At 42.0% G+C, this 27,572-nt stretch overlaps 1 protein-coding gene across 1 annotated transcript; it reads left to right on the top strand.

Annotated features, from left to right (window-relative positions):
• Window positions 1-10,129: 10,129 nt before the first annotated feature.
• Window positions 10,130-27,124, top strand: kmt5b (lysine methyltransferase 5B). The gene is made up of 10 exons (XM_083940388.1): window positions 10,130-10,332; window positions 15,417-15,662; window positions 15,746-15,893; window positions 16,420-16,585; window positions 16,676-16,785; window positions 18,439-18,605; window positions 18,974-18,993; window positions 19,085-19,221; window positions 20,770-20,969; window positions 21,738-27,124. The coding sequence occupies exons 2-10, from the start codon at window positions 15,506-15,508 to the stop codon at window positions 23,252-23,254; spliced, it is 2,622 nt and encodes an 873-aa protein (XP_083796514.1). The 5' UTR covers window positions 10,130-10,332; window positions 15,417-15,505; the 3' UTR covers window positions 23,255-27,124.
• The last annotated feature ends 448 nt before the right edge of the window (window positions 27,125-27,572 follow it).

A 27,572-nucleotide genomic window follows, 5' to 3' on the forward strand; every position in this document is an offset into this window, starting at 1 on the left:
CAAGAACACGTCTAAAACAAGACGAAAACACGTCGAAAAAAACGAGACGAAAACACGTCAAAAACAAGTCGAAAACAAACCAAAAACAAGTCGAAAACAAGTCGAAAACAAGTCGAAAAACAAGTCGAAAACAAACCAAAAACATGTTGAAAACACGTCAAAAACCCGTCGAAAACAAACCCAAAAAAAACAGAAATCACGTTGAAAACACGTCGAAAAAGTTGGTCGTAAAAAAACAAAAACACGCTGAAAACAGCAGAACCAGGGACACGTTTGTCTCTAGGATGGAGGAGGATTTGGAGAGAAACTCTCCGGTGTTTGGATTCTCCACAGCGTCTCCCCGTCTCTTCTTCTCTGTTGTTGGTGTATTTCTGTGGCAGTTACAGCGCCACCTCCTGGCCTGGCATGTGAACTACAGAGATTGGAGTCCGTTTTTACCTGGTTTCCTGTGGACGCACACATTTAAGAGTCGAGGCCGAGTGGATGGAAACTTTGTTAAGAACCACGGAGAGAAATAAAGCTCGTTTTCTGATCGTTCGGAGGAACCCTTGGTCATTTTTGACTCTTGCAGTTCATGGTGCCTTCATGGTGCTGTTGTGTTTTCAGGTGTTCTGGGAACATCGGACTATACTGTGAAGTAACAAAGAACGTTCAGTACCAACAACAATCACCGACTTAACTGTTCGATCAGCATCTGTTTAATTGACCATTCGGCTTCTAGAAAGATGCCTCTTACCTCTTGTTCCATGGAGCACACAACAGGAGGTCGTCCACGTCGGATGCGTTCTCTCTTACTGGAAGTCTGTTTGGTCCAGGCGAGGGGCGGGGCCTGTTAGAGCGCAGCCGCGGTCACGCAGCCTGTTTATAATTTGCTCATAACCAACCGGGTTCCTTGGCGTTCCTTGAACTTGTCTGATGATTTTGCCGTTGGCCATACCTACAGAAGTTCGCCATCTTTCAGAATATGCACGTTCTCCGCAGCGTCTCCCCGTCTCTTCTTCTCCGTTGTTGGTGTATTTCTGTGACCGTTACAGCGTTCGGAGTCACTGCACCCGGTTTCCTGTGGACGCACAGATTTAGGAGTCGACGCCGAGTGGATGGAAAACTTTTTAAGAACGACAGAGGGAAAAAAAAGGTTGTTTTAGATCGTGGGGACGAACCTTAAGTGGTTAAAAAAGACCTTTGAATGCCTTCACCGTGCTGCCCCGAGCTAATCACTGTTAGCCACGTCCGGCTGTTAGTGACTCTCTGGATTTCTCCGTTAATGGTTGTTACAGAAAAAAACTGTCTCCATGGTTTATTACATTTATGCAAGTGCTGAAAAAGAACATGGGAATTACTGTAATAAGTTTATATATATATTTATAAGTGATCGAGCGATACTTTTGGCGTATATTTACGTTTTTCACGTGTATCTGCATCGGCCGGGGCGTGCTGCTGCGTTCGCCGATGGTTCTTTCTCTGCATTATTCACAGACTGGCGTCCACAGGCTGCTCCGTGTGGCTGCAGACGCCATTTTAAGTTCAGTAAATGTCGCTTTATTTAAAAAGATTGAGTCTAATAACATTTGTTGTCGTCGTTGTGTCATTTTTATGATGTAAACTGAGGGAGTAGAAGTCGAATCAGCTCCAAATATCGGCTCAATGACATCGGCGGCCCGTGTCGGTCATCGGGGAACGCTGATGGAAAAACATCAGCGGCCCTTAAGATCCGTCTGTGTCGACCCCTGATGTATAAACAAATATAAGTATTCTGGAGATGAACCGTCACAAACAAGCTGACAAACACCTGGAGGGGTAAACTCCCCCCGGCCTCGTCCACATGAATATCAAAGACCCTGACCGGGCAAACGTCCAGCTCCGCTCGCACCGTCGTCCCCGAGCTGGTTTCCATGGCAGCTGTCGTCCTCACACATGCAGGAGGTGATGCGGCCCACGTTGTGAAGCTCGCTGTACGAAGAGAGAGGCACATCTCTACGCCCACAGAGGTCAAGCGTCTGCAGCTGCTCTCTGGCCGGCGCTGCAGGACGCCGAAGCTTCCTCCGCTGAGTTTTCTGCACTTTCACCGTCTTCAGACTTGAACCACGGCAGGACTCAAGACACGACCGCGGGTCTTTCAGTCAGTTTAAAAAAGTTTATTCATTCATTCGTTCATTTATCTTCAGCCTCTTGTCCCTGTCGGGGTCGTGGGGGTGCTGGAGCCGATCCCAGTTGACATCGGGCGTGAGGCGGGGTCCACCCTGGACAGGACGCCAGTCTATCACAGGACACATAGAGACGAACAGAGACAGACAACCATTCACACCTACGGGTGATTTAGAGTCATCAATGAACCGAACACCTGCACGTCTTTGGACTGTGGGAGGAAACCGGAGAACCCGGAGAAAACCCACGCAGACACGGGGAGAACATGCAAACTCCACACAGAAGGGCCCCAGCCGGGATTCAAACCAGGGACCTTCTTGCTGTGAGGCGAGAGTTTCATTAAATCAAATCAACAGTCCTCCACAAATACACTAAATTATTATTTATTTAGTGTATATTCACACATGAAGCGACACAGAAGAGAAAAGGACGAAATGGAAGAACAACAGGAAAAAACACCGATAACTCAAATAAACAGCATTATTACAGTATTTAGACTTTAAACACACTCGATGAAGTTGTGACTGACGAAAGAGTAAAAACAGCTTCAAACTAAACTTTCTTTTCTTTTCCCGGTCTTAATCTGCACAGTTAACTGGTATTTTGTTCATCTCAGTTTGGACTACTGCGATATTCAAATCAGAAAAAGGATAAATCTGTTTTAGTTATTTACTTAGTGAGTATTTCAAGACTAAAGTCAAAGTTTTTCAATGTTTATCTCAAGACAAAGAGAGAATATATCTACATATTTAGATACTTATCTGCATATTATTTAATGTGAGTGTTGTTGTGTTTGGACCCTCAGGGCCACCGTAGCTTTACATATATATATATATATATATAAGTCAAAAGTCAAAGTATTTCAAGGGTAAAGTCAAAGTATTTCAAGGGTAAAGTCAAAGTATTTCAAGGGTAAAGTCAAAGTATTTCAAGAGCAAAGTCAAAGTATTTCAAGAGCAAAGTCAAAGTATTTCCAGAGTAAAGTCAAAGTATTTCAAGAGTAAAGTCAAAGTATTTCCAGAGTAAAGTCAAAGTATTTCAAGACTAAAGTCAAAGTATTTCCAGAGTAAAGTCAAAGTATTTCAAGAGTAAAGTCAAAGTATTTCAAGAGTAAAGTCAAAGTATTTCAAGAGTAAAGTCAAAGTATTTCAAGAGTAAAGTCAAAGTATTTCAAGAGTAGAGTTAAAGTATTTCAAGAGTAAAGTCAAAGTATTTCAAGACTAAAGTCAAAGTATTTCCAGAGTAAAGTCAAAGTATTTCAAGAGTAAAGTCAAAGTATTTCAAGAGTAAAGTCAAAGTATTTCCAGAGTAAAGTCAAAGTATTTCCAGAGTAAAGTCAAAGTATTTCCAGAGTAAAGTCAAAGTATTTCAAGAGTAAAGTCAAAGTATTTCAAGACTAAAGTCAAAGTATTTCCAGAGTAAAGTCAAAGTATTTCCAGAGTAAAGTCAAAGTATTTCCAGAGTAAAGTCAAAGTATTTCAAGAGTAAAGTCAAAGTATTTCAAGAGTAAAGTCAAAGTATTTCAAGAGTAAAGTCAAAGTATTTCCAGAGCAAAGTCAAAGTATTTCAAGACAAAAGTCAAAGTATTTCAAGAGTAAAGTCAAAGTATTTCAAGAGTAAAGTCAAAGTATTTCCAGAGTAAAGTCAAAGTATTTCAAGACTAAAGTCAAAGTATTTCAAGAGTAAAGTCAAAGTATTTCAAGACTAAAGTCAAAGTATTTCAAGAGTAAAGTCAAAGTATTTCAAGAGTAAAGTCAAAGTATTTCCAGAGTAAAGTCAAAGTATTTCAAGACTAAAGTCAAAGTATTTCAAGAGTAAAGTCAAAGTATTTCAAGACTAAAGTCAAAGTATTTCAAGACTAAAGTCAAAGTATTTCAAGAGTAAAGTCAAAGTATTTCCAGAGTAAAGTCAAAGTATTTCCAGAGTAAAGTCAAAGTATTTCAAGAGTAAAGTCAAAGTATTTCAAGAGTAAAGTCAAAGTATTTCAAGACTAAAGTCAAAGTATTTCCAGAGTAAAGTCAAAGTATTTCAAGAGTAAAGTCAAAGTATTTCAAGAGTAAAGTCAAAGTATTTCCAGAGCAAAGTCAAAGTATTTCAAGACAAAAGTCAAAGTATTTCAAGACTACAGTCAAAGTATTTCCAGAGTAAAGTCAAAGTATTTCAAGAGTAAAGTCAAAGTATTTCAAGAGTAAAGTCAAAGTATTTCAAGAGTAAAGTCAAAGTATTTCCAGAGTAAAGTCAAAGTATTTCAAGACTAAAGTCAAAGTATTTCAAGAGTAAAGTCAAAGTATTTCAAGAGTAAAGTCAAAGTATTTCCAGAGCAAAGTCAAAGTATTTCAAGACAAAAGTCAAAGTATTTCAAGAGTAAAGTCAAAGTATTTCAAGAGTAAAGTCAAAGTATTTCAAGAGTAAAGTCAAAGTATTTCAAGACTAAAGTCAAAGTATTTCCAGAGTAAAGTCAAAGTATTTCCAGAGTAAAGTCAAAGTATTTCAAGACAAAAGTCAAAGTATTTCAAGAGTAAGGTCAAAGTATTTCAAGAGTAAAGTCAAAGTATTTCAAGAGTAAAGTCAAAGTATTTCAAGACAAAAGTCAAAGTATTTCAAGAGTAAAGTCAAAGTATTTCAAGAGTAAAGTCAAAGTATTTCAAGAGTAGAGTTAAAGTATTTCAAGAGTAAAGTCAAAGTATTTCAAGAGTAAAGTCAAAGTATTTCAAGAGTAGAGTTAAAGTATTTCAAGAGTAAAGTCAAAGTATTTCAAGACAAAAGTCAAAGTATTTCAAGACTAAAGTCAAAGTATTTCAAGAGTAAAGTCAAAGTATTTCAAGAGTAAAGTCAAAGTATTTCAAGAGTAAAGTCAAAGTATTTCAAGAGTAAAGTCAAAGTATTTCAAGAGTAGAGTTAAAGTATTTCAAGAGTAAAGTCAAAGTATTTCAAGAGTAAAGTCAAAGTATTTCAAGAGTAGAGTCAAAGTATTTCAAGAGTAAAGTCAAAGTATTTCAAGAGTAAAGTCAAAGTATTTCAAGAGTAAAGTCAAAGTATTTCAAGACTAAAGTCAAAGTATTTCCAGAGCAAAGTCAAAGTATTTCAAGACTAAAGTCAAAGTATTTCCAGAGCAAAGTCAAAGTATTTCAAGAGTAAAGTCAAAGTATTTCAAGAGTAAAGTCAAAGTATTTCAAGACTAAAGTCAAAGTATTTCAAGACTAAAGTCAAAGTATTTCAAGAGTAAAGTCAAAGTATTTCAAGAGTAAATTCAAAGTATTTCAAGACTAAAGTCAAAGTATTTCAAGAGTAAAGTCAAAGTATTTCAAGACTAAAGTCAAAGTATTTCAAGACTAAAGTCAAAGTATTTCAAGAGTAAAGTCAAAGTATTTCAAGAGCAAAGTCAAAGTATTTCAAGACTAAAGTCAAAGTATTTCCAGAGCAAAGTCAAAGTATTTCAAGAGTAAAGTCAAAGTATTTCAAGAGTAAAGTCAAAGTATTTCAAGAGTAAAGTCAAAGTATTTCAAGAGCAAAGTCAAAGTATTTCAAGAGTAAAGTCAAAGTATTTCAAGAGTAAAGTCAAAGTATTTCAAGACTAAAGTCAAAGTATTTCAAGAGTAAAGTCAAAGTATTTCAAGAGTAAAGTCAAAGTATTTCAAGACTAAAGTCAAAGTATTTAAAGACTAAAGTCAAAGTATTTCCAGAGTAAAGTCAAAGTATTTCAAGACTAAAGTCAAAGTATTTCAAGAGTAAAGTCAAAGTATTTCAAGAGCAAAGTCAAAGTATTTCAAGAGTAAAGTCAAAGTATTTCAAGAGTAAAGTCAAAGTATTTCAAGAGTAGAGTTAAAGTATTTCAAGAGTAAAGTCAAAGTATTTCAAGAGTAAAGTCAAAGTATTTCAAGACTAAAGTCAAAGTATTTAAAGACTAAAGTCAAAGTATTTCAAGAGTAAAGTCAAAGTATTTCAAGAGTAAAGTCAAAGTATTTCAAGAGTAAAGTCAAAGTATTTAAAGACTAAAGTCAAAGTATTTCCAGAGTAAAGTCAAAGTATTTCAAGACATTTTCCTCACTTGTTTATTTTCCTCTGAGAGGATTTTTGGTTCAGAGACTGTTGTCGTAGTCGTTGTCGTTTGTGTATTGTTTATTAATAACATTAATAAACTCAATTTAAAAAGTTTTTTGGGGGGAAAATGGTAGATTATCTGGAAATTTAACGGTGATATTTATTTATTTACCTTATTTATAACCTTTATTTAAACTGGGGAATACACTGAGGAGCAACCTTCTTTCAATAACCGAGACAAAAACAGAAAACATTTGAAAAATACACGAGAAAATCTGAAATATCCGAAAAGTAAAGTGACAGAATAATAAAAAACAGAGGAATCGAGTTAAAAACAGGAGGTTAGAAATAAAATCAGACGCAGTTTTGGATTTAAATCGTCCGAATGAGACGAGCGTGGTGAGTTTCAGGTGTTTTTTGCAGGTTCACAGTAAAGAAAAGCAACATTTTCCTTATTTGTTGCAAACAGAGGGAACCTGCGGAGCGATCCAGTCCGTAGATGCATTTAAAGATACTAAAGAACTGATTTAGGACGGTGAGCGCTTTAAAAACAAATCAAATCCAGTTTACGTCAGAATAAAGGTCACCAGTGGCGGATCAAGGTGGTCAGGGGCCCCTGGGCGACTGTTTGTTTGGGCCCCCCCACTAGAGCGGGGAATTGGCTCCCGCCCACACGCCAAATGCAGGAAACCTTTGTGATTGGTGGGTGAAACTGTCACTCTGCCTGCCACGTTAGGGCGCACTCCCACTGTGCCTCCGTCCCGTGCCCAAACAGGTTTCCCTGCTAAAGTCTGGTTCCTTTGACCAGTGTGAGTGCAACCGTACCACGTCTGGGAGCGGCACGCTTGCCGTCCACGGCCCGTTTGGGAGAGGTGGACTTTTGTAAAGCACGTTTGCACGTGTACGAGCACGAGCGTGCGCACGTGTACGAGCACGAGGCCTACGGCGGCTCTGAGGTCATTTCCTGTGCGCCTGTTGGGACGTAGAAAAAAGAAGGAGGGACCATGCGCGGACATTTAAAACAGTGGCGGTGAAAGGTTCACGTTGGTGTGATGCGGAGGTGGAGTGTTTACTGCAGATTTGGTCGATGAAAAGATTCAAAAACAGTCGACAAGACGCACAAAAACTCCGAGGTCTACGGAAAGATCTGGAAACAAAGCCACGCATCGCCATGACGTCATCAATGCGTGTGACGTGTTACGGCGTGATGACGTATAGGCAGCAAGAAGCATTCTCCGAGGCCCAGGTAGTGTGAGTACAAACGGGCCTGGAGGGGGGGACAAGGACCCTAAAGCACGGGGCACGGGACGGAGGAACAGTGGGAGGGCGCCCTGAGACAACACAACACTGAGGAAGTGTATGTTGTTGCTCATAGACTTGGACTTTATAAATTAAAAACTAGAAGAAGAAGAAAAATTAAAAAATGTGGCGGCGCGTTGCAACAGAACAACAAGAGGATGAAGAAGACGGTTAAAAATAAATAAAAGACGTTTTAATACAAAGTGAAAAGGGATATTAATAATGCAAAAAAGAACGCTTCCGCAGGTCGTTCATCCCGACCGCAGTCAGACTGCACAATAATAATTTGTAATGATTGTTATGTTTATTTTGTCAATTCACCCATGTGCAATTACACTTCCACATCATCACAAGTCACTTTTGCATATTTGTAACATCTGTACTTAGTATTTCCATCCACTGTAGTTTTTCCACTTCATATTTATGACACATAGTGTAAATTGTTGTATATTGTATATAGTATATTTTCTATTCTTATTTTTTATTTTTATCTTCTATTTTATTTTTAATTATCTTTGTTTACCTTATGTAAACTAAGGGTCTGTGCTGTCTGTGTCTGTGTTGTAAGCTACTGCTCATGTAAATTTCCCCGCTGTGGGATCAATAAAGTCTATTCTATTCTATTCTATAATAATAATAATAATAATAATAATAATAATAAATGTCTCCATAATCTAAAACAGACTTAAAAGTGGCATCAGTAAGTTTCAATAACCTATTTTTGTCTTAGTTTTAATTAATGTAATGTTAAAAACACACAAATTAAACTCATAATGTGTCAGAATAAAGGATTATGGTGTCAGCTGAGCCTGTTTACACTCTTTAACAGGTGATGAGTGAAGAGCAGCGATATCTAAATAATAGTGCCGTAGAAAGCAAAGAGTCAGGGGTTCGGTGTCCCCTGGTTCTGGTGCGGTTCTGGTTCGGTTCTGGTTCGGTTCTGGTTCGGTTCTGCGTGGCTCAGGACAGCAGAACCGCACCGGTGTCGGCCCACTACCGTTGGACTCCTTAGGAAGCATATAGAGGTTTGTTTATGCAGCACTACTTTTGTGTACATCCGACAGCTGCTGACACATGCTAAGAAATAAGGATTTTTGAGACGTTTAAATCCGAACAAAGCTTCACGAAGTCAACAGCGACGTCCACGTTTAAAGTTTCACACCGTTTCCTCTCAGCACTGTTTCTCATTTCGCTCCCAAACCGCTGCTGAAGGTTTTGTTGGGACTATTTTCTTTTAAGGGGATGGCTGTGCTGCGCCTCAAGGCTAACGGAAGGAGGCTGGGACACAAACACGACAATGTCTGAGCCGTGGGGTATGACGCATGCGCAGTAACATTTGGTCTGGCGCACTATCATAAAACATAAAAGTAAACAATTATGTTTATGTATGAAGGACTAAACATGTCTTAATAAATAATAAATAATGAATAAATGTATAAATAATACAGGAATAAATAAATAAATAAATACATATATAGATGTATAAAAATACAGAAATAAATTCATAAATACATGAATACATGTATAAATATTACAGGAATAAATTAATGCATGAATAAAGGTATAAATAATACAGGAATAATAAATAAATAATTTATTCATGAATGTATAAATAAATAAATGCATGTATAAATGTATAAATTATCCAAGAATAAATAAATAAATGCATGAATAATACAGGATGAATAAATACGGCATTCCTAAATCTATAGATAAACAAATGTATGAATAAATGTATAAATAATACAGAATTAATAAATAAATAAATGCATGAATAAATGGAGCTCCTAACTCATTAACTTATCGACACAGAAATACAGAAATAAAGAAATATAAGTGAACAAAATGGAGATTTAAATGTAAAGCATTTATTTATTATTTTATTTATGTATTTATTTATTTATACATTAATTCATGAATTTATGTATATATTTATTTATGAATTTCAGCAGTTATTTATTTATTTCTGTATTTATTTATTTATTCCTGTATTCATTTATACATCTATTTATTATTTTATTAATGTAATTATTTATTTATTCATTTATTTATACATTAATTCATGCATTTATGTATGTATTTATTTATTAATTTCAGCAGTTATTTATTAATTTGTGTATTTCTGTATTGATACCTGTATTGATTTATACATTTATTTATTATTTTATTAATATATTTATTTATGTATTTATTTATTTATACATTAATTCATGCATTCATGTATGTATTTATTTATTCATTTATTTATACATGAATTCATGCATTCATGTACGTATTTATTAATTAATTTTTGTGTTGATTTATTTATTCATTTATTTATTTCTGTATTATAATTTTTTTTTATATCTTTATTATTATATTCCTGTATTAATTTATTCATCTATTTATTGAGACAGGTCATGTTTACGCCTCCATCCCAACGGCGCAGCTGCAGTCCCATTGCGCATGCGTCACACCCCAAAGCCCGTGTAATTTCTCTTTTGGTGTCCCAGCCTTCCTTCACAGTCTTGTCTCCTCTTCTCTCCGCCATCTTGAATTTTAATGTTAATTTCTAAAAAAAAAAATAAAAAAAAAAACAGAAATGTGTTTCCTGTGCTATTTTGGTTTTTAGGGTGTCGTGCCAAATGTGGATTAGTTCGGAGGACTTTTTATTTCGTGTTTGTTTAAAAAAAAAATCGCCATTGTGAGAATTCCGCTTCTGTTGTCGTCTCCAGACATTTAACGGCTCCGGCGCGTGAGACCCTTTCAGCTGTTTAAACTGCCGGATATCTCGGAGAAATAACGGCCGCACCGATTCCCCGGTGACCCCGCTCCCTCCGGTGACCACCGTGGATTATGTCTACAACGGTACCGACTCACAAACCTAACTTTTAATTTGCTTACAAATGACAGATTTAGCCTGTTAGCTGACAAGCTAACGGCTAACAGCCCGAGCTAACAGCAGTGTGTGTGTGTGTGTGTGTGCGCGTTAGCTAGCTAGCTAGCCTGTTAGCTAGCTTGTTAGCCACATTAGCTTCTGTGTGATAGAAATCAGACATCTTTATTGTCATTGTTTCTTTAAGGACAACGAAACACCGCTTTATTAGCTTTCAAGTGTTGGCATAAATAACACAGATATAAAATAGTCAAACTATAAAAACATAAGATAAAAATATACACTTAATAATAAACAATGAGATTTATAAAAAAGGTGCATTCAGTTCCTGTGTTAGCCTGTTAGCCTGCTGTGCTCCAGCGGCTCACAGGTAAGGCAACGTTAACATTGATACTTTATGGCATGTGTGCAGCTAACTATCGGCTGTCGTCGACTATTTAACGCACATAATTTCCTTTAAGTATGAAGAAGGGCGACGGTGTTGTGTAATTATCGACGGTGCTGTTGCTGTTGTTGTTGACTGTTAGCCGGCGAAGCTAACTTTAGCCTGCCGAAGTTAAGTTTGATGCGCTGTGACACAAACTAACAAGCACGTTATTTGTGAGATAATTCACATTTGGGCTCTTAACGCCAGGAGACGCGTTCAGGGTCGCTACAGCTTTTCCCTAAAAGGTCAAATCCAAGCACTTTACACGGTCCGTTTTCAAGGTTTTCCAGCACCTGACTTACAGCTGCGCTTAAATTACACATATCTACGAATACAGACACGCTGATAATCATTATTTCATTTTTAATAGCATTATAAGATATGATAATAGGCCGTAAACAACGATAAATGTGTATAGTAATGCCACAGGGATACGGAATGAAGTTGTATCTGTAAGTAGACTTTGCTTGCTATCTAGCCTGGCTGAGTGAACATGAACCAATCACCCCACCAAGATCATTTGACAAATAACTTAATTCTCAATACATAATTTAATGAATATGTGAAAATAAGATCGTTTGTCTTTGAGGTAGACGGTTAATCGATCAGAAACGTGCTGTTTTTTTAGCTGTGTGTTGAGTGTTAGCATGCTTTAACGGGACATGGACGCCGAGATGAAGGAGTTATGGTGTGATGTGGTTTAATATCACCACCCTTGTTGAAATACAGGTTCACAGCTCATTTGTTTTTAAATGTTGGTGCACGGCGTCAACTCGACATGGCTCATAGCCGGCGTTTGCTGCAAGCTAACCCCCGCCACGGCCGACCATCTCCCCCCGGGGTCGCCTTTTTTAGGGGGTTAGCTTCCATGCTAACGAAGTGCATCTGGGTGGAGAGGCGACAGTTAGCAAACAATGCTAAGCTCATATTGATAACCGATATCTGTGTGTGTGTGTGTGTGTGTGTGTGTGTGTGTGTGTGTGTGTGTGTGTGTGTGTGTGTGTGTGTGTGTGTGTGTGTGTGTGTGTGTGTGTGTGTGTGTGTGTGTGTGTGTGTGTGTGTGTGTGTGTGTGTGTGTGTGTGTGTGTTCCCTGATCTCCCGTGGCGTGTTGTATCATATGTTTTATTGCAGCTAATGTTGATGCGAAGCTTTTTATGCATCGGTTTCAAATGAGATGATGCTCCCTGCGACATTTGGAGGCTGCATCGCCCCTATGACAGACGTGTGTGTGTGTGTGTGTGTGTGTGTGTGTGTGTGTGTGTGTGTGTGTGTGTGTGTGTGTGTGTGTGTGTGTGTGTGTGTGTGTGTGTGTGTGTGTGTGTGTGTGTGTGTGTGTGTGTGTGTGTGTGTGTGTGTGTGTGTGTGTGTGTGTGTGTGTGTGTGTGTGTGTGTGTGTGTTTTCTGTGCATATACGTGTGTGTACATGTGGATTAACAAAGTGACAGTGTGTGTGTGTGTGTTGGCACCAAAGACTTGACAGAGAGCCAGTGCAGTGTTCGGGGTTACCACCGGGAGGCGCTGCAGCAGCATTTCAAACTTGTGTCCTGTTAAACCCAGCGGGGTAAAAAGCACCTGCACTTGGGTCAAAGTAGCAAAACCAGAGTGTAAGAGTGCTGCAAACGAAATGTACATAACTAAAATAACAGTAAGTGCTGCAAACGAAATGTACATAACTAAAATAACAGTAAGTGCTGCCATTAAAATGTTCTTTTAGCTCCAAAGTTGTCATTGTGCAGCTCATGAACGGATGCATTCTTGTGCAAATCCCTTCACTTCTTGTATGAAATAGATTTAAAAAGCATTTCCATTTGTGAAAACGTTTGGGAATGGAGAACGAGAAGTATTAAATGAGTTATTCTTCCTGTTATTTCGTGTTTTATTAGTGTAAAAACAACAAAAACTGATTTTTTCTGATGTTGTTTTCTTTACATTGTTTGTTTCTGTCGTTTTTTCTTTCACACGTTCAAAATAATAATAAAAACTAATTTATGTAGTTTTTTAATTAACTGAAGTAAAAGTGCAAAAGCATCAAAATGTTCTTAAAGTCCACAAAGTAAAAGTTCTCTTTATGCAGAATGACCTGTTTCACAATATTATGTTATAAAATTCTAATTATTGATTAATTAAAGATATTATTAAAATGTAGTTCTCCACTTTAACAGTAGGGGGAGCGTTTCTCCCCTTTAAGAAACATAAACACTTTATATTAATTATTATATTAATTATTAATAACAAGAGCAGCAGTGGAAGCACCATTTAGAGTTTTTACTTGGGTAAAATGATAATAAATGCATTTAAATAGATATTTCATATTTACATATTTAGTTCTATATATGTATATTCTGTTTTTTCTAATATATGTTGTCTCTATATTTGTTGTTTTGTACCGAAAATAATAGTAAGTATTAAAGTAATAAAGAAATTCTCTGTAACAAGTAAAAGTTGTGCATTAAATGTAATTTATATGTGATTTTATGAAATAGATTTAAAATGATTTAAAGTTTGAAAATAGAGAAGGGTTAAAATTAAATAAGTTATTCTTCTTACTGCTTCTGTTTGTTTATGTTTTATTACTGAAAAAAACACAAAATTATTATTTATTTTTCTTTTCTTTACATTATTTCTATTTCTGTTGTTATTGCTTAACTTAGTATATAATAAAAGTGCAAAAGCATCAAAATGTTCTTAAAGTAAAAGTTCTTTATGCAGAATTATTTAATTTTATTTTATTATTAATTATTTTTCCAGCTTTATTTGAATTTTTTAAAATTTACAACAATATTAAAAAAATATTAACATTTCTAAAATTAACACGAGAGGAGAAAAAACATGAAAGATACAAAATAAATAATAAAATCATTGAAATTAAAAAAACTAACAAAAAACACATATATAGTAAATATTGATAGATAAAAAATATATTTTAAAATATATAGTTCTCCATTTTAACAGCAGGGGGAGTGTTTCTCCCCTTCAGGCACCGTAAACACTTTATATTAATAATTATATTAATAATTAATAACAAGAGCAGCAGCAGTGGAAGAACTGAACAATTTAAAGTTTTTATTTGAGGAAAATTAATAATTCAAAACTGTAGAAAAACTCTGTAACAGGTAAAAGTCGTGCTTTAAATGTAACTTATATATGATTTTATGAAATAGATTAAAAATGATTTAAATAAGTGATAAAGTTTGGAAATAGAGGGTTAGTATTAAATAAGAGTTATTCTCCTTACTGTTTAAACTGTGTCCAACGTGTGCGTTCGTGTCACACACACACACACACACACACACACACGTAGACTTTATCAACTGACTTTAATTATAAGTTGTATATCTTTCTTTATCACGCTCGCTTCACTACATTTGTGAATCCCTGACCAGAGCCGAGGAGACGACTCCATTATATGTCAACTATTAAATTAAACTGCTAATATTTCACCAATAAATCAGCCCAAACGATCTGATTCCAACGTCTTAAATGTGATTATTTACTGTTTTTTCTCCTCCTCTTTCACGGTAAACTCTATATTTTTAAGTTGTGCACAAAACGAGACATTTAAGGACGTCGTCTTGGGCTTTTTCACCTTTTTCTGACTTTTTATAAACCAAACAACGACGTTATCGAGAAAATAATCAACATTTTAATCAGCCAGGAAAAAACAATGTTCACAACTAAGATGCAGTTGAGTATGAAGCGCGAACACGGCCAATGAGGGCGCCCTCCCACTGTGCCTCCGTCCCGTGCTTTAGGGTCCTTGTCCCCCCTCCAGGCCCGTTTGTACTCACTCTACCTGGGCCTCGGAGAATGCTTCTTGCTGCCTATACGTCATCACGCCGTAACACGTCACACGCATTGATGACGTCATGGCGATGCGTGGCTTTGTTTCCAGATCTTTCCGTAGACCTCTGAGTTTTTGTGCGTCTTGTCGACTGTTTTTGAATCTTTTCATCGACCAAATCTGCAGTAAACACTCCACCTCCGCATCACACCAACGTGAACCTTTCACCGCCATTGTTTGAAATGTCCGCGCATGGTCCCTCCTTCTTTTTTCTACGTCCCAACAGGCGCACAGAAAATGACCTCAGAACCGCCGTAGGCCTCGTGCTCGTACATGTGCAAACGGCTCTGCTAAGCCCACCTCTCCGTGGACGGCCCGCTGTCCGCAGTTATGTGCGGAGCGGTTGCACTCACACTGCTCAAACGTACTAGTTTTTACCTGAAAAAACGGTTTTGGCCCGGGACAGAAGGACAGTGTGAGTGCGCCCTAAGAGCATTTCTAATCATCTGAGAAAGTTCATTTCTGGTCTCAACACGTCTTGTTAGTAAGTTGCGTGACAGTTGTTTTTTTTCTTGTTGGTCTTTGAGTCAAACGACGCATCCACCCGGACGTTTCCATCCCGTGTTGTTTTGCGTTTCTTCAGCGTGTGTAACGTTTAAAGTTTCAAGTATGCTTCATTTACGTTTGTCATTTCTCACTTGTTTCCGTTTGTGTGGCTGAAGCTGTTACCTGTGCCGCCGCCTGTTTGGCGACGACACTTTCCCCCCTGGTTAAATATTAAATAACATAACGAGTAATTTGATTACTTTGCTTCTCGTGACGTTTGTCGTTTGTGCTCCGCCTCCAGGTTTCAAACTCTCGGCCCCAGTCTTCCCCACTCAAGAGTGTTCCTTCATCTCGGAGACTAAATGCAACTGGACCAGGGGGCTTGTGGGCATGAAGTGGCTGGGCGAATCCAAGAACATGGTATTAAATGGCAGACGACACGGAAACAAGTTGACCAGCGAGCAACCCGTCGGCCAGACTCGCTCTCAGCACTCCCAGCGGGCGTCCCTGCGTCACAACAGGAACCGAAACCGGAGATGTAGCCGCAGTGAGTCGAAGGCGTTTGGTGTTCACAGGTGCTTCGACCACACGCTAACGCACTAACGCCAGCACGTGTTCGGTGTTTTACAGGGTTTACTGCGGCCAGTCTGGAGGCAGAGAGGCGCTACGTGCCCTCCTCGGGGATGACTGCCAAGGAGTTGTGTGAGAACGACGACCTGACCACGAGCCTCATCCTGGATCCGTACCTGGGCTTTCAGACTCACAAAATGAACACCAGGTCAGCAGATTTATCGCTCTGGAATCAATGAGCTTGCAGCTACTTCAGTCTTATAAAAGCATTTCTCATGGCGCTTTTCCACTGCAGCGAAACGTGCGGACAGTACGTGGCTCCTTTTGTTTTTTTTATAGTTAAGTGTCGTGTCTGTGCGAGACAAAGATGTTTTTTTAAGTGTGAAGAAGAAGAATTCCTTTTATTTATCCCGAAACTCAATTTTTTCACTCTGTTATTATACAGGTTACAGACACACACAGGCCCGAAACACACACACACACACACAGGCCCGAAACACACACACACACACACACACACACACACACAGGCCCGGTTGTTTTACAGCAGCTCCAGCTCGACAGCTTCGAAACCGAAATAGCAAATATTGCGAGATGATGAAATGGGAAATACTTTTATGATGTTTCAGTGTACAACAAACACCATCACAGATGTCGTCCCACATTAAACAGCATTTATTGAAGACGTTCGCATCCGTATTCACTTTGTTTGCGTGATGAACGTGTCTCCGCAGGTTTCGACCCGTTAAGGGAAGACAAGAGGAGCTGAAGGAAATAATCGAGCGCTTCAAGAAACACGACAACTTGGAGAAAGCGTTCCGAGCTTTGACGGCCGGGGATTGGTCCCGGAATTTTTTTCTCCACAAGACGAAAGCTCAAGAGAAGCTCTTCAAGCAACATGTAAAAAAAAAAGATTATCCCTCTGAGATCTTCCCAGTGTTTCCTCCAGCGTCCCAAACAACCCCATGACCAACTTTGTGTTTTGCACAGGTGTTTGTGTATCTGCGCATGTTTGCCACGGACAGCGGCTTTGAGATTCTCCCCTGTAATCGCTACTCATCGGAGCAAAACGGGGCGAAAATTGTGGCCACAAAGGAATGGTGAGGACATCTTATTTCTGATTCTCACGGCGCCACTAGTCACACTACACTCGCACTAACCCTAAACCACTAACTGCAGTTAATGTGTCTGACTTTATCTTTGTTTGAACGTCTGTCCACCAAAGGTTTGGTGCAGGGATATCGGCTGCATTAGCCCGCACCAGAGGTGTAACGGCACACGTAGTTATGTCACGGTTCATATTCCGGTGTAAATTCAAAACAGCTGGGGAAAATAAAACTCCAAATGTATATAGAGCCGCTGCTCCTTTGTGTTGAAAGGAGCCAGTTGAGGTGGTTCAGGATCATCTGGTAAGGATGAACCCTGGGCGCCTCCCTAGGGAGGTGTTCCAGGCACGTCCAGCTGAGAGGAGGCCTCGGGGAAGACCCAGGACCAGGTGGAGAGATTAGATCTCCACACTGGCCTGGGAACGCCTCAGGATCCCCCAGTTAGAGCTGGTTAATGTGGCCCGGGAAAGGGAAGTTTGGGGTCCCCTGCTGGAGCTGCTGCCCCCGAGACCCGACCCCGGATCAGAGGCGGAAGATGAGATTAGATTATGTGTATAGATCTGTTTCTTTTCAGTTATTTTGAACATACAAGTGTCAAAGATGGACACGATCCTCCACTGGCAACTTTGGTGAACTTCTTCCATGATAAGAATAAAGACCCTCGTATACGACACTGTACGAACAGGCTACAATAGTGTACGGGTTGCCTCTTTTCCTCGTTTCTCGACACATCTGGGTGATCCCGTCAAATGTGCGTTGGCATGTTTGGTGTGTGAAGCAACGCAAATACACGGTCCTCGTCTTAGACCCGACGCTCTCCTGCTGTTTTACAGGGCTTTAAAGTTCTCAGGCACCGTGTCAGATTTCCATATTATGCTCAAGTGATGGACAACGTTTCAGCCTCTCAAAGCGTTTCTTGCTCTAACTGCTGTGTTTTAGTCTCTACCGACTCCAGCGCGTTCCTACATCAGCGTCTTGTGCTGACCTAAGCTAATGTTGCTAATCGTATATATGGCTGAAAGTGGAACTCGGTTTTTGTAAAATTTAGTTCTGCATCATACAATCAAACTTTATTAATCCCAGGGGGCAATTCTTTTACAGAAGAGGGTAAGAAGGGGGTTCATCACATGAGGGAGAGAAAAGCACTCTCACACTGCTCCTGTGGGAAGCAAAGTGCGGGAATTAGACACATAAAACAGAAAATGCGAAACAGTTTGCATATCGAGTGAGGGGAGGGGAAAAAGGTCAGCGAGGTTTCCCATGCAGACAGGGAGCCCGTCGGCAGCTGTAACAAGTGCCCTTTGCAGACCACGCTTGGCGCCCAGGATGGTGAAAGCTGCGAAGGCGTGGGATGGGGAGGTGGCTGAGGGGGGTTGCCTTGCATATATATATTTAAGTGACCGTGTGCGTGTGTGTGCTATCGGCCTGTAGAGCCGCCTCGCATCACGTGCATTCCTCTTTACACCGTGTACTCTGTTTGCGGCTGCTACAACGGACCGTGACCCCCAGACCGTAAAAAAGTTCAGCGCGGATACACAACCCGTTACAGCCCTAGTCTGTTCTGGATGCACGGCAGCTGAAAGGCTGAACGCGTAAAAGGTAACGGCAGTGTGTAACAAACCGCTTTTACCTCGTGTTGTTTTACAGGAAAAGAAACGACAAGATCGAGTACCTGGTGGGATGCATCGCCGAGCTTTCAGAGAGTGAGGAAAACATGCTGCTCCGGCACGGGGAGAATGACTTCAGTGTCATGTATTCAACCCGCAAGAACTGCGCGCAGCTCTGGCTGGGACCAGCTGCGTTCATCAATCACGGTATTAGTCTTTATGGTCTCTGGTGATGCTGTTTTCAGCCTCTAAAATATGTCGATTTCCTGCTTTTCTCTGTTTTATATCATATTAAACTGAAAATCTTTGGGTTTTGAACAAAACAAGACATTTGAGTAACTGCCAAAGACATTTTTTTGCTATTTTCTGACATTTTATTAAATTTACTGAACGGTTAATCTAGAAAATAATCAGCAGATTAATCAAAAATTAAGATAATGGTAAGTCGCAGCCGTGCTAGTGATCGGGTGTCCTACTGTAACACCATGAAGAGATGCCTGAATGTGAAAAATGTAAAGATTTTTATTTATCCTCCACAAGGATACAAATTTCATGGTGCGTCTTCTTTGTTTCAGATTGTCGACCAAACTGCAAGGTAGGTCCCTTTATGTCCCGTAAGAAAACAGAGAGATCACTGGAGCGCCGTGGAAGCTGTGCACATAACCACGTTTGTATTCTGTGTTTAGTTTGTGTCGACAGGACGGGACACAGCCTGCGTGAAGGTTCTGAGGGACACGGAACCAGGGGAGGAAATCTCATGTTACTACGGAGACGGGTTTTTTGGGGAAAACAATGAATTTTGTGAATGCTATACATGTGAACGGTAGGTGTGACCACAAATGCAGAATGACAAGGTGCTCTATGTACAGCAGGGCTTATGTATGTGCCATTATTAAGACGACAGTGTCTTTTAAGATATGATTCATAATGTGTGTTTAGCCCAGGTTCTGACAGACCGTTGGGCCTTTTTGGGACGGCTAGTTTGCTCTTAGGGCGCTCACACACACACACACACACACACACACACACACACACACACCCGTACTGTACTATTTTCTGGCACCCCTCCGTAGGGGTAGCAAAGAAAAACGGTACAATACGGATAGGGTGGTGCTAGACCGGCTACACCCACTACAGTCTGTTTAATGCACAACAGAAAATGGTCAGACATTGCAACAACAGCAGGCACCTCCTGTGTGATGTCACGCTACTTATCTCGCTGTCTGCATTTTGCCTACACCCCGCTCGTTAAGCTAGGTTTTGCCATTCCAAACCATACCATACTGCACCAGTATGGTATGTAACTGACCCGCACCACGCAGTTAGTTACCACTTCTGCTGCATTGATTTGAATGGAAATTTACTTTCCATCCAATTTCATTTCTATGTCGCAAAACCTGCTGATGTGTTTGAACTTACCGGGCCGAACACGTCCACAGGCAGATACCGCCAGATGTGAACGTTTGCTGCAGTAGCTAGTAAATCTGGAGCGCCCGACACGGTGGGGTGGCAGGTGAAGCTTAAAGCAGGAGGGGAGGCAGAGGAGCAGGTGTGTGTCAGGGAGGCCGGGGGGGCCGAGTGAGCAGGAGGAGAGTGAAGATGAAGCATTAAGCCAGAGCCCCAATCACACAGATCGTTGTCTGTTTGTTATTCTTGCTAATTTGGCAACTGTCAAAGTAAAGGTCGGCTTTATTGTCAGTTCTCCACATGAACAAGAGATACAAGGACTCGAAATTTCGTTTCTCACTCATGCGTAGACTAGACAAGACACAATGGTGAGTGACACAACATGAATGATCTAACTGCTATAGTAACAACAAAACTATACAATAGTAACAATAATAATAAAACTAATGATGGAGACACCTGGAGAGGCGTGATTGGACGGATCTTTAGGGTGAGTAGAGCCGCTGCTCCTTTGCGTTGAAAGGAGCCAGTTGAGGTGGTTCAGGATCATCTGGTAAGGATGAACCCTGGGCGCCTCCCTAGGGAGGTGTTCCAGGCACATCCAGCTGGGAGGAGGCCTCGGGGAAGACCCAGGAGCAGGTGGAGAGATTAGATCTCCACACTGGCCTGGGAACGCCTCAGGATCCCCCAGTTAGAGCTGGTTAATGTGGCCCGGGAAAGGGAAGTTTGGGGTCCCCTGCTAAATTCTGTCTGTTGAGAGTTGAGGACGTCTGTTGGAGGGCGGATCTTTATCTCCCTGACCTTAACGACCTCCTTTTCCGCTCCTTCAGAAAACGTGAGGCGTTGAGCAAATGCATGAAAATACAAACTTTACACAAGTGAAGCTAAATTCATTTCCTCACTCAGCTTTTGTAGCAATGTTTTTTTTCGTAATCTACTCACTTATTCTTTTGTCGTTGTGCAGACGGGGCACCGGTGCTTTCAAATCCAAAGCTGGGCTGCCAGTGGAAGTGCCGGTGATCAACAGCAAGTACGGGTTGCGGGAGACGGACAAGCGTCTCAACAGGCTGAAGAAGCTGGGGGAAGGAAACCGGAGCTCAGACAGTCACTCTGTAGGCTCCCACACCGACATCGACTCTCAGGAAATGCCAAAAACACATCAATGTAAGAATCCCTTTAATATTTAACGCCGTATTTACTGCGTGGGTTTAAATCCCACCCTGCAGTGCAGCAGGGGCGAAAGGTAGACACACACGTTAGAGCTGGGCTGAGTAAAGATTCAATACTTAAAGTGATGAACCTCATTCACCGACATCTTTCAAAGTTCCTCCACAAAAAGTCCTGAGAAAAGTCCCGTTCTCCCGATGAATCCCGTCGTCTCTGTCAGTGGAAAGCTCGTGCTCGTTTATTATTTAGCAGGTCAAAGCCGAGTGCACCGGTGTTGTGCCGTATTCAGCCCCCCCCCCTGCAGTGAAATGCACCCCCTCATTATAGGTGATATTCTGCATCAGAAGGCTGTTGTTTGGACCTGAAGGAAAAGCTTATACACAGGTAACCCACGGTAACGGTCAGAACAGTGGTTCCTTACAGTCTTTAAACTATTTTAAAGAGTTTAAAATCACAAACTCTGATAATAGTGAACACAGAACAACACCTTTTTGTGTGTTCTGGGAAATAAACTGCAGCAGAATTACAACATGAATGAAATGGATCTTTAGAGCAAGTTGAATGTGTTTGACTCAGCGTTTCCTAAATATGATCCCAGCTTTTCTTGCAGTTCACAGGTTCAAAAGTGTGTTTTTAATGTGGTTACCTGTATATAAATATATATATACACCAGTGTATAAGCTACTCCTTTAAAACAGTGTCGACAGGTTTCTGAAAACGTCATAAATAAATGAATAAAGTGCAACGTTTGATCTTCTCCCCCAGCTGCCAGAAAAAGAACATCATCATCGTCTGGCCTGAAGTATAAAAACAGGACTCAATCCCGACAGACTTTGTCCAGAGCCCTTACTACCTCATGTTCAAAACAAGGTCGTGTAAACAATAACAGGGTACCAAAGAGACTAAAATCCCAATCCAAGCCTTCACTAAGTAAAGTCCAGTTGCGGAGTCGCAGGAGGGGTGCGGAGCCCAAGGCGTCGGCCAAGGGAGAGACTTGCCAGCTGGGTCTCAGGGACTCAAAGGTGTCGCTGTGTAAAGGTGTCACCGTGAAGAAGGAGAAGGACGGACCGGAGCTGGTGCAGCAGACGTTGGGCCAGCGGGGCTGCCTCACCCGTCACGCTGCCAAGGAAAACGGCAGTCTACCGCATGTGCAAGGCAGCGAGGGCAGCCAGTGTTCGACGTACAGGACTCGCAGGTCCACGAGGACTCTTGTAAAAGCCCAGGAAACGGCGGCTGGCGTTAAGCTGGAGCCAAGCGCTATGGACGGCCTGAGCCCAGTCCCTGGTGGAGTGGTCATCAAAACGGAGCCGGCCGACATGGACGAGTACCTCCGCCACGGAGCGGGACTGGAGCAGCCGGCGTTGGACACCGGCTACGCCAGAAGAGGCTCGTGCACCAGACAGAAACGGCTGACACGGCTCCGGACCGAGCGGACGATTAAGCGCGAGGACTCGTACGGTGAGCCGTTCATGCCGGTGGCCGCCGGCCACGCCGCTAACTTCTCAGACTGTGGGAACATGCTGCTGAGCTTCGCCGACCGGCACAGGGACTACAACGGGGTTTCCAACGGCAGCAAATCCCTCCGCAGGGACAAGGGTAAGAGCGGCTGCCGGTCGCAGGACAAGGGGAAGAAGAAGCGTCAGATCACGCGATACGACGCGCAGCTGATCCTGGAGAACAACACGGGCATCCCCAAACTGACGCTCCGCCGGCGGAGGGACAGCAGCAGTAGCAAGACCAACGACGCCAACGACCCCATTGGCTCCTCCAACCTTTCTGCCTCTACGGTCAACTCGGCCTCTTCCAGCAAAATCAGCATCAAGTTCAGCAAGGACCACGACAAGGACAAAGGCAGCTCGTACATAGCCAAGCTGAATAACGGCTTCGCCCCCGTGGTCCACAGTAACTCCACCAAGCTGAAGATCCAGCTGAAGAGAGAGGACGACGCCGCGCGGAGAATATCCCAGACCAAGGCGGACCAGATGTCCTATAACGGGGACACGGGCCAGAGTCTGGAGGCCAGGAACGGTGGACATCGGACCCAAAAGGTCCTGGCGGAGCCGTCGTCGTCGTCGTCATCGTCGTCCTCTTCAGACGACGAAGAGGACGACGACGAGGAAGAGGAGGACGACGACGACGACTACTTCGACAACGAGTTCGAAGACGATTTCATTCCACTTCCTCCGGCGAAACGCCTCCGACTCATCGTGGGCAAAGACTCCATAGACATCGATATCTCCTCCAGGAGGAGAGAGGATCAGTCTCTGAGGCTCAACGCGTGAGCTGCGGGGCTCATCCACCCCCCACCGCTCCCCCTGTAAATAAACATGACTCGCTAATCAACTGTTGTGTTGATGTAAAAGAAGTAATTTAAAAACAAAAAAAAAAGCAGAAAAATTAAGAATCTGAACGAACGTCACGAGGAGGCGCTGTTGACCTAAAACAAATCTGACTTTCACTTATGTTCTTAATTGTTTCTTTGGGTATTTTTTTAGTGCAATTGGACAAAAACAAACGTATTAATTAAAGAAACATGATCATTTGTTTGTCCGTTACTCGCAGTGTTGCCTTGAATTCTTGTAGAAAACATTTTTTTGCTGTCGTGCCTCCGCGGTGAACGATAACCCGCATTCATCTAGAATATTTCTCCGTTGTTTTTTGGGTTCTTCGTTCACCGCGGAGCCACGTCGACCCTCTCCCGCTCCCCTCGCTTTACTAACTCCGCTCCGATCCCTCACCTCTCGCTGTAGTTGAGTCGTATTCATCAGATGGACGCGCGCTCCGTCCGTCTGCACGCACCGCGACGCTGCGAATAAAACAAACGCGAGCTCGAGCGGGAGATGAAGACGACGCTCCGCGGCTCGAGAATTCAAAGCAACACTGAGCTACTGACACGGAAATGATCCTTCTGAGGGTGACGCTCTCATTTTTCCTGCGTTTAATCTGCAAACTTTGCTGAACCGCAGGAATCTGCAAATGTTTTTTTTTGTTTTCTTTTATAGTTTCTGAAAAGTGAAAAGGACAAGAATTTGTTTTAAGTGCAACTCTTCCTTCACAGTGAATGCACTTGTTATCTTCACGATGGACGTGGATATTGTAGAAAGTGTACAGTATGGTGACTACCCCCCTCTGTCTCATAGGCAGGTTTTTATTGAGCTTCTTTTGATTTCTGTCTCATAGTTTGTATTTTTCCGTGCGGCCAAACCCACGGCGAGCGTGCGGTGCGGTGCGGTCGGTCCAGAGGCATTACGAGATCACTTCATTTGGATTCAGGTGCCATGTTCTCATTATCCCAGCAGAGATCCTGGTGAAGAGCCACTTGAATTCGGGTAATTCATCAACGCAACATTATTTACTGTGTAAGTTAATCACGTGTCTCTGTGTAGAGTTCAATCATGCCATGTTTAAAGTCTGTGCTATCATGTTTAATCACCGTACACCGTCTTATGTGTTCTGTACTTCACACGCACCGAACGTTTACGTGCTGCGGACGCGATAACGTCACATGAAAGAAGAAGACCCGCGTCGTCGTAGCGACACGTCGACATGCATGTGGAACTACAGTGTGTGTGTGTGTGTGTGTTTCGTTTGCCTGCAGTCGTCACACGTTCACGGACATTAAAACGGAGTCGCAGGATGTTTGTTTTCCAGTGGGTCGACTCCAGAGCGCTGTAAATAAATAAAGTTAATGAAGCTGCAGAGTCCCCAGACATAAAAGCACACCGGGTTTTATAATCAGAGGACAGTTGAGAAGAAATAGTGTTTATTTTTGAAGCTGCTGTTTAATGGTAACATGGCACATGAGGTAAATCCATCCCATGCGTAAAGGCTACCTAATGTACAGAAAGACTGGCTTGTGTCGCTCAGCTCAGCGTTTAGTTTCCTCTCCAAAGCCCAGTCTCACTTTTTTATTTACCTTAATCAGATGTTTGGAGGTGAACCATCAACACTAGAGTCACGGGAGGAAAATCACATTGTCTCAAACGTCGTTAACTCGTTTTTCTTTTCTCTATGGTGCTACTTTTCTTTCCTCGCCCTCTCGTTCGGAGTCTCTGTCCTGTGTAACTCTTTATCCGTAGATGGCATTAAGCAGCATTAACGTAGACAGGCCCCGGTTTCCATAGAAACACACTTTCACATCCATAAAACACGTTTATCAGTTGTGTCTGTAGCATATTTAAGTTTTGTTTTTTTAAAGTTATAATCTCGAAGGTTTTCATTTTAAGTAAATGTCTACGTCACTTTCTGTCTCCGGATGAGGGGAAACGGTGGCGCCTGCGTCTGTGGCCCTCTAACGTTTGCAGGACGATCGACCCGCTCTCATCCCAACTCGTCACATACGGACCTTTCGGCGCCACCTGTTAACGCACCGGGTACCCCAGGGCGTTCTACGGTGCCGCTCCACTGCGTCCGCTCTTTTAAACACGGGCAACACCTTTAAATACTACGTGGTTACGTTTAGTAAAAGCTTGTGGATGGAGTTCAAATAAGTGTAACGCAACTAGAGTCCGTCACGTTTCCATGAATGTATTTGAAGATTATTAGAAAAACATTTATGGAAACAAAGACTCTTGAATGTGCGGACTTAGGTCACAGATTTCTCTAAACGGATACGCAAACGCCTCTGCGGAGTGAGTTCGGACGTAGCAAACCTTAAACTCGCATCACTCATCAGCTGTTTCTGGATATTTTCATCACGTCTTTGTCTCCGGACAGCAGGAAACACAGACAAAGAAAGGTTCAAACCCGCCCCGTTAAACCAAATTCCCTCCGTTTTCCTCTCCTGGGTTTGATTCGATGACTGAGGCGACTTGTTTTGTGTCTTCTTCCGCTCCGTTTACCACGCCCCCGTGTTTATCGCGCTTAAATCAATGAAGCACTTGCTCCGAACGTTTTAATCGCGCCGCGGATCCGTTTCCGGCTGAAGGCCCCAACGGCGAGGAATGAGAACGGGGAACCGGGGGTGCGATCGTGGTGCCGTTCGCCGGGGAAACTCAGAACGAGGCGACACTTGTTTGGATCTCTGGGGAGCCAACTTTCTTTTCCTAGGATGGCGAGGTCGTGACCCCGACTCTTATCCACTCCGGCTCCAAACGGCCGAGGACTCGTTGCCTTGGTTGGTTGGTTCGTCGGTGAGGTTCGGGGCACGAGGAGCGAGATCGGTCCTGAAGTCGGGCGCCAGAGTAAGAAATCAGAGAACGAGAGGTCGGATTCACACGCAGGGTTCCTACAAAGTCACAGAAGTTGTTTTTGTGTTCACGGTTGGGAAAATGGTCCTGGACTTCACTGATTTTCAACATGTAAACCAAAAACCTTTTCATGTTTGAAATAAAACCATCCTCCCCATATTTGTTTGTTCATCTCCTGACGTCCTGAGCTGCATCGCACGACCTCTGACCTTTCCACAACTGCATTCACAGTCACAGTCGTGGTTTAGACGTCAAGATAAAGCATCCGAGGGTCTGGAAGCGTCCGGTTTCGGTTCCTTTACGCTCAAAAACACGTGTACGAACCCTGATCCTAGGAAGAGAAACGGCGCCTCTGGGACCTGAGATCCAAAAAAACGCCAAAGAACGAAAATGGAGATCTTCGAGATTGTAACTTTTAAGTTGTGCTCGTGCTTTTTTTTGTTGTTTTTTTTGCGAAGTCTTGTAGAAACAACTGTCTCCAACAGCATTAGGTGCCTTAACAAAGAGCTTTCTGACACATTTAGACCAAATTCGTAACCAATCAAAGACGAGTGACGATGCCGAGCCGCCCGCTTCCCCCTGGAAACATCGCAACACTTCAACGCCGTCGCTCCTTTCGTACATTAGTTTATTTTTGTGGCGTGGAAGTAAACGAACAATAGATGAAGGGATCATGAGATTGAATGTTAACCCACTTGTCCTCGTGTTAAAACGATGTGTTGTTCATATCACCAGCAGCTAACCGCCGTTCTGACCCTGGCTCAGTCTGAACTCCCCCTCCCCGTCGGACGTCTCCATCCTACACTGTAAACTGTTCCAGGTGTCCCGTCTGTGTGCGCGCTCAAGCTCTCCAGATTCCCAACTGATTCAAAAAGTTCAAAAGAAACAAAAGCTAAACAAATGTGAATAGTTTGCGGCCGTTTTAGCGTGTTGCGTGGGTAGTGGGAGCACGTAAAGAGAATTAAGAATGGACGGTGCATATATTGTCCCATATGTAAATCATGTGAACACATCTTGTACTTATTTAACAGTTTTGAATACTTGAAAACTATATAAAGTTTCTTTGTGACTCTTGTTTCCGGAGCTTGTTTTTAAAGATGGGCGGTGTGATGGAGTTGGAGATGTTAATGTGTGTGTGTGTTTGTGTGTGTGTGTGTTCATTATTTTGTCTCAGGTGTGGTGAGTTATTTCCTGTGTTTGTATTATTGTCAGATAATCCCGTGAGGAGACTTGCGTCGTCGATGTGCAGCTGTTTTCACACTTTGAACAGGAGATTCTCCGTCTCACACGAGTTCTCTCGTACTGGAAATACTGTTTGGTTTAGGGGAGGGGGGCGGGACACGACCATATATGGATCATCGAACGGGCCCTCCACGCAGGTCCAGGGCCCCATAAAGTCAGGGGCCCCGAC

Source organism: Echiichthys vipera (genome assembly GCF_963691815.1).
Source record: "Echiichthys vipera genome assembly, chromosome: 1".
NCBI lineage: Eukaryota > Metazoa > Chordata > Actinopteri > Perciformes > Trachinidae > Echiichthys > Echiichthys vipera.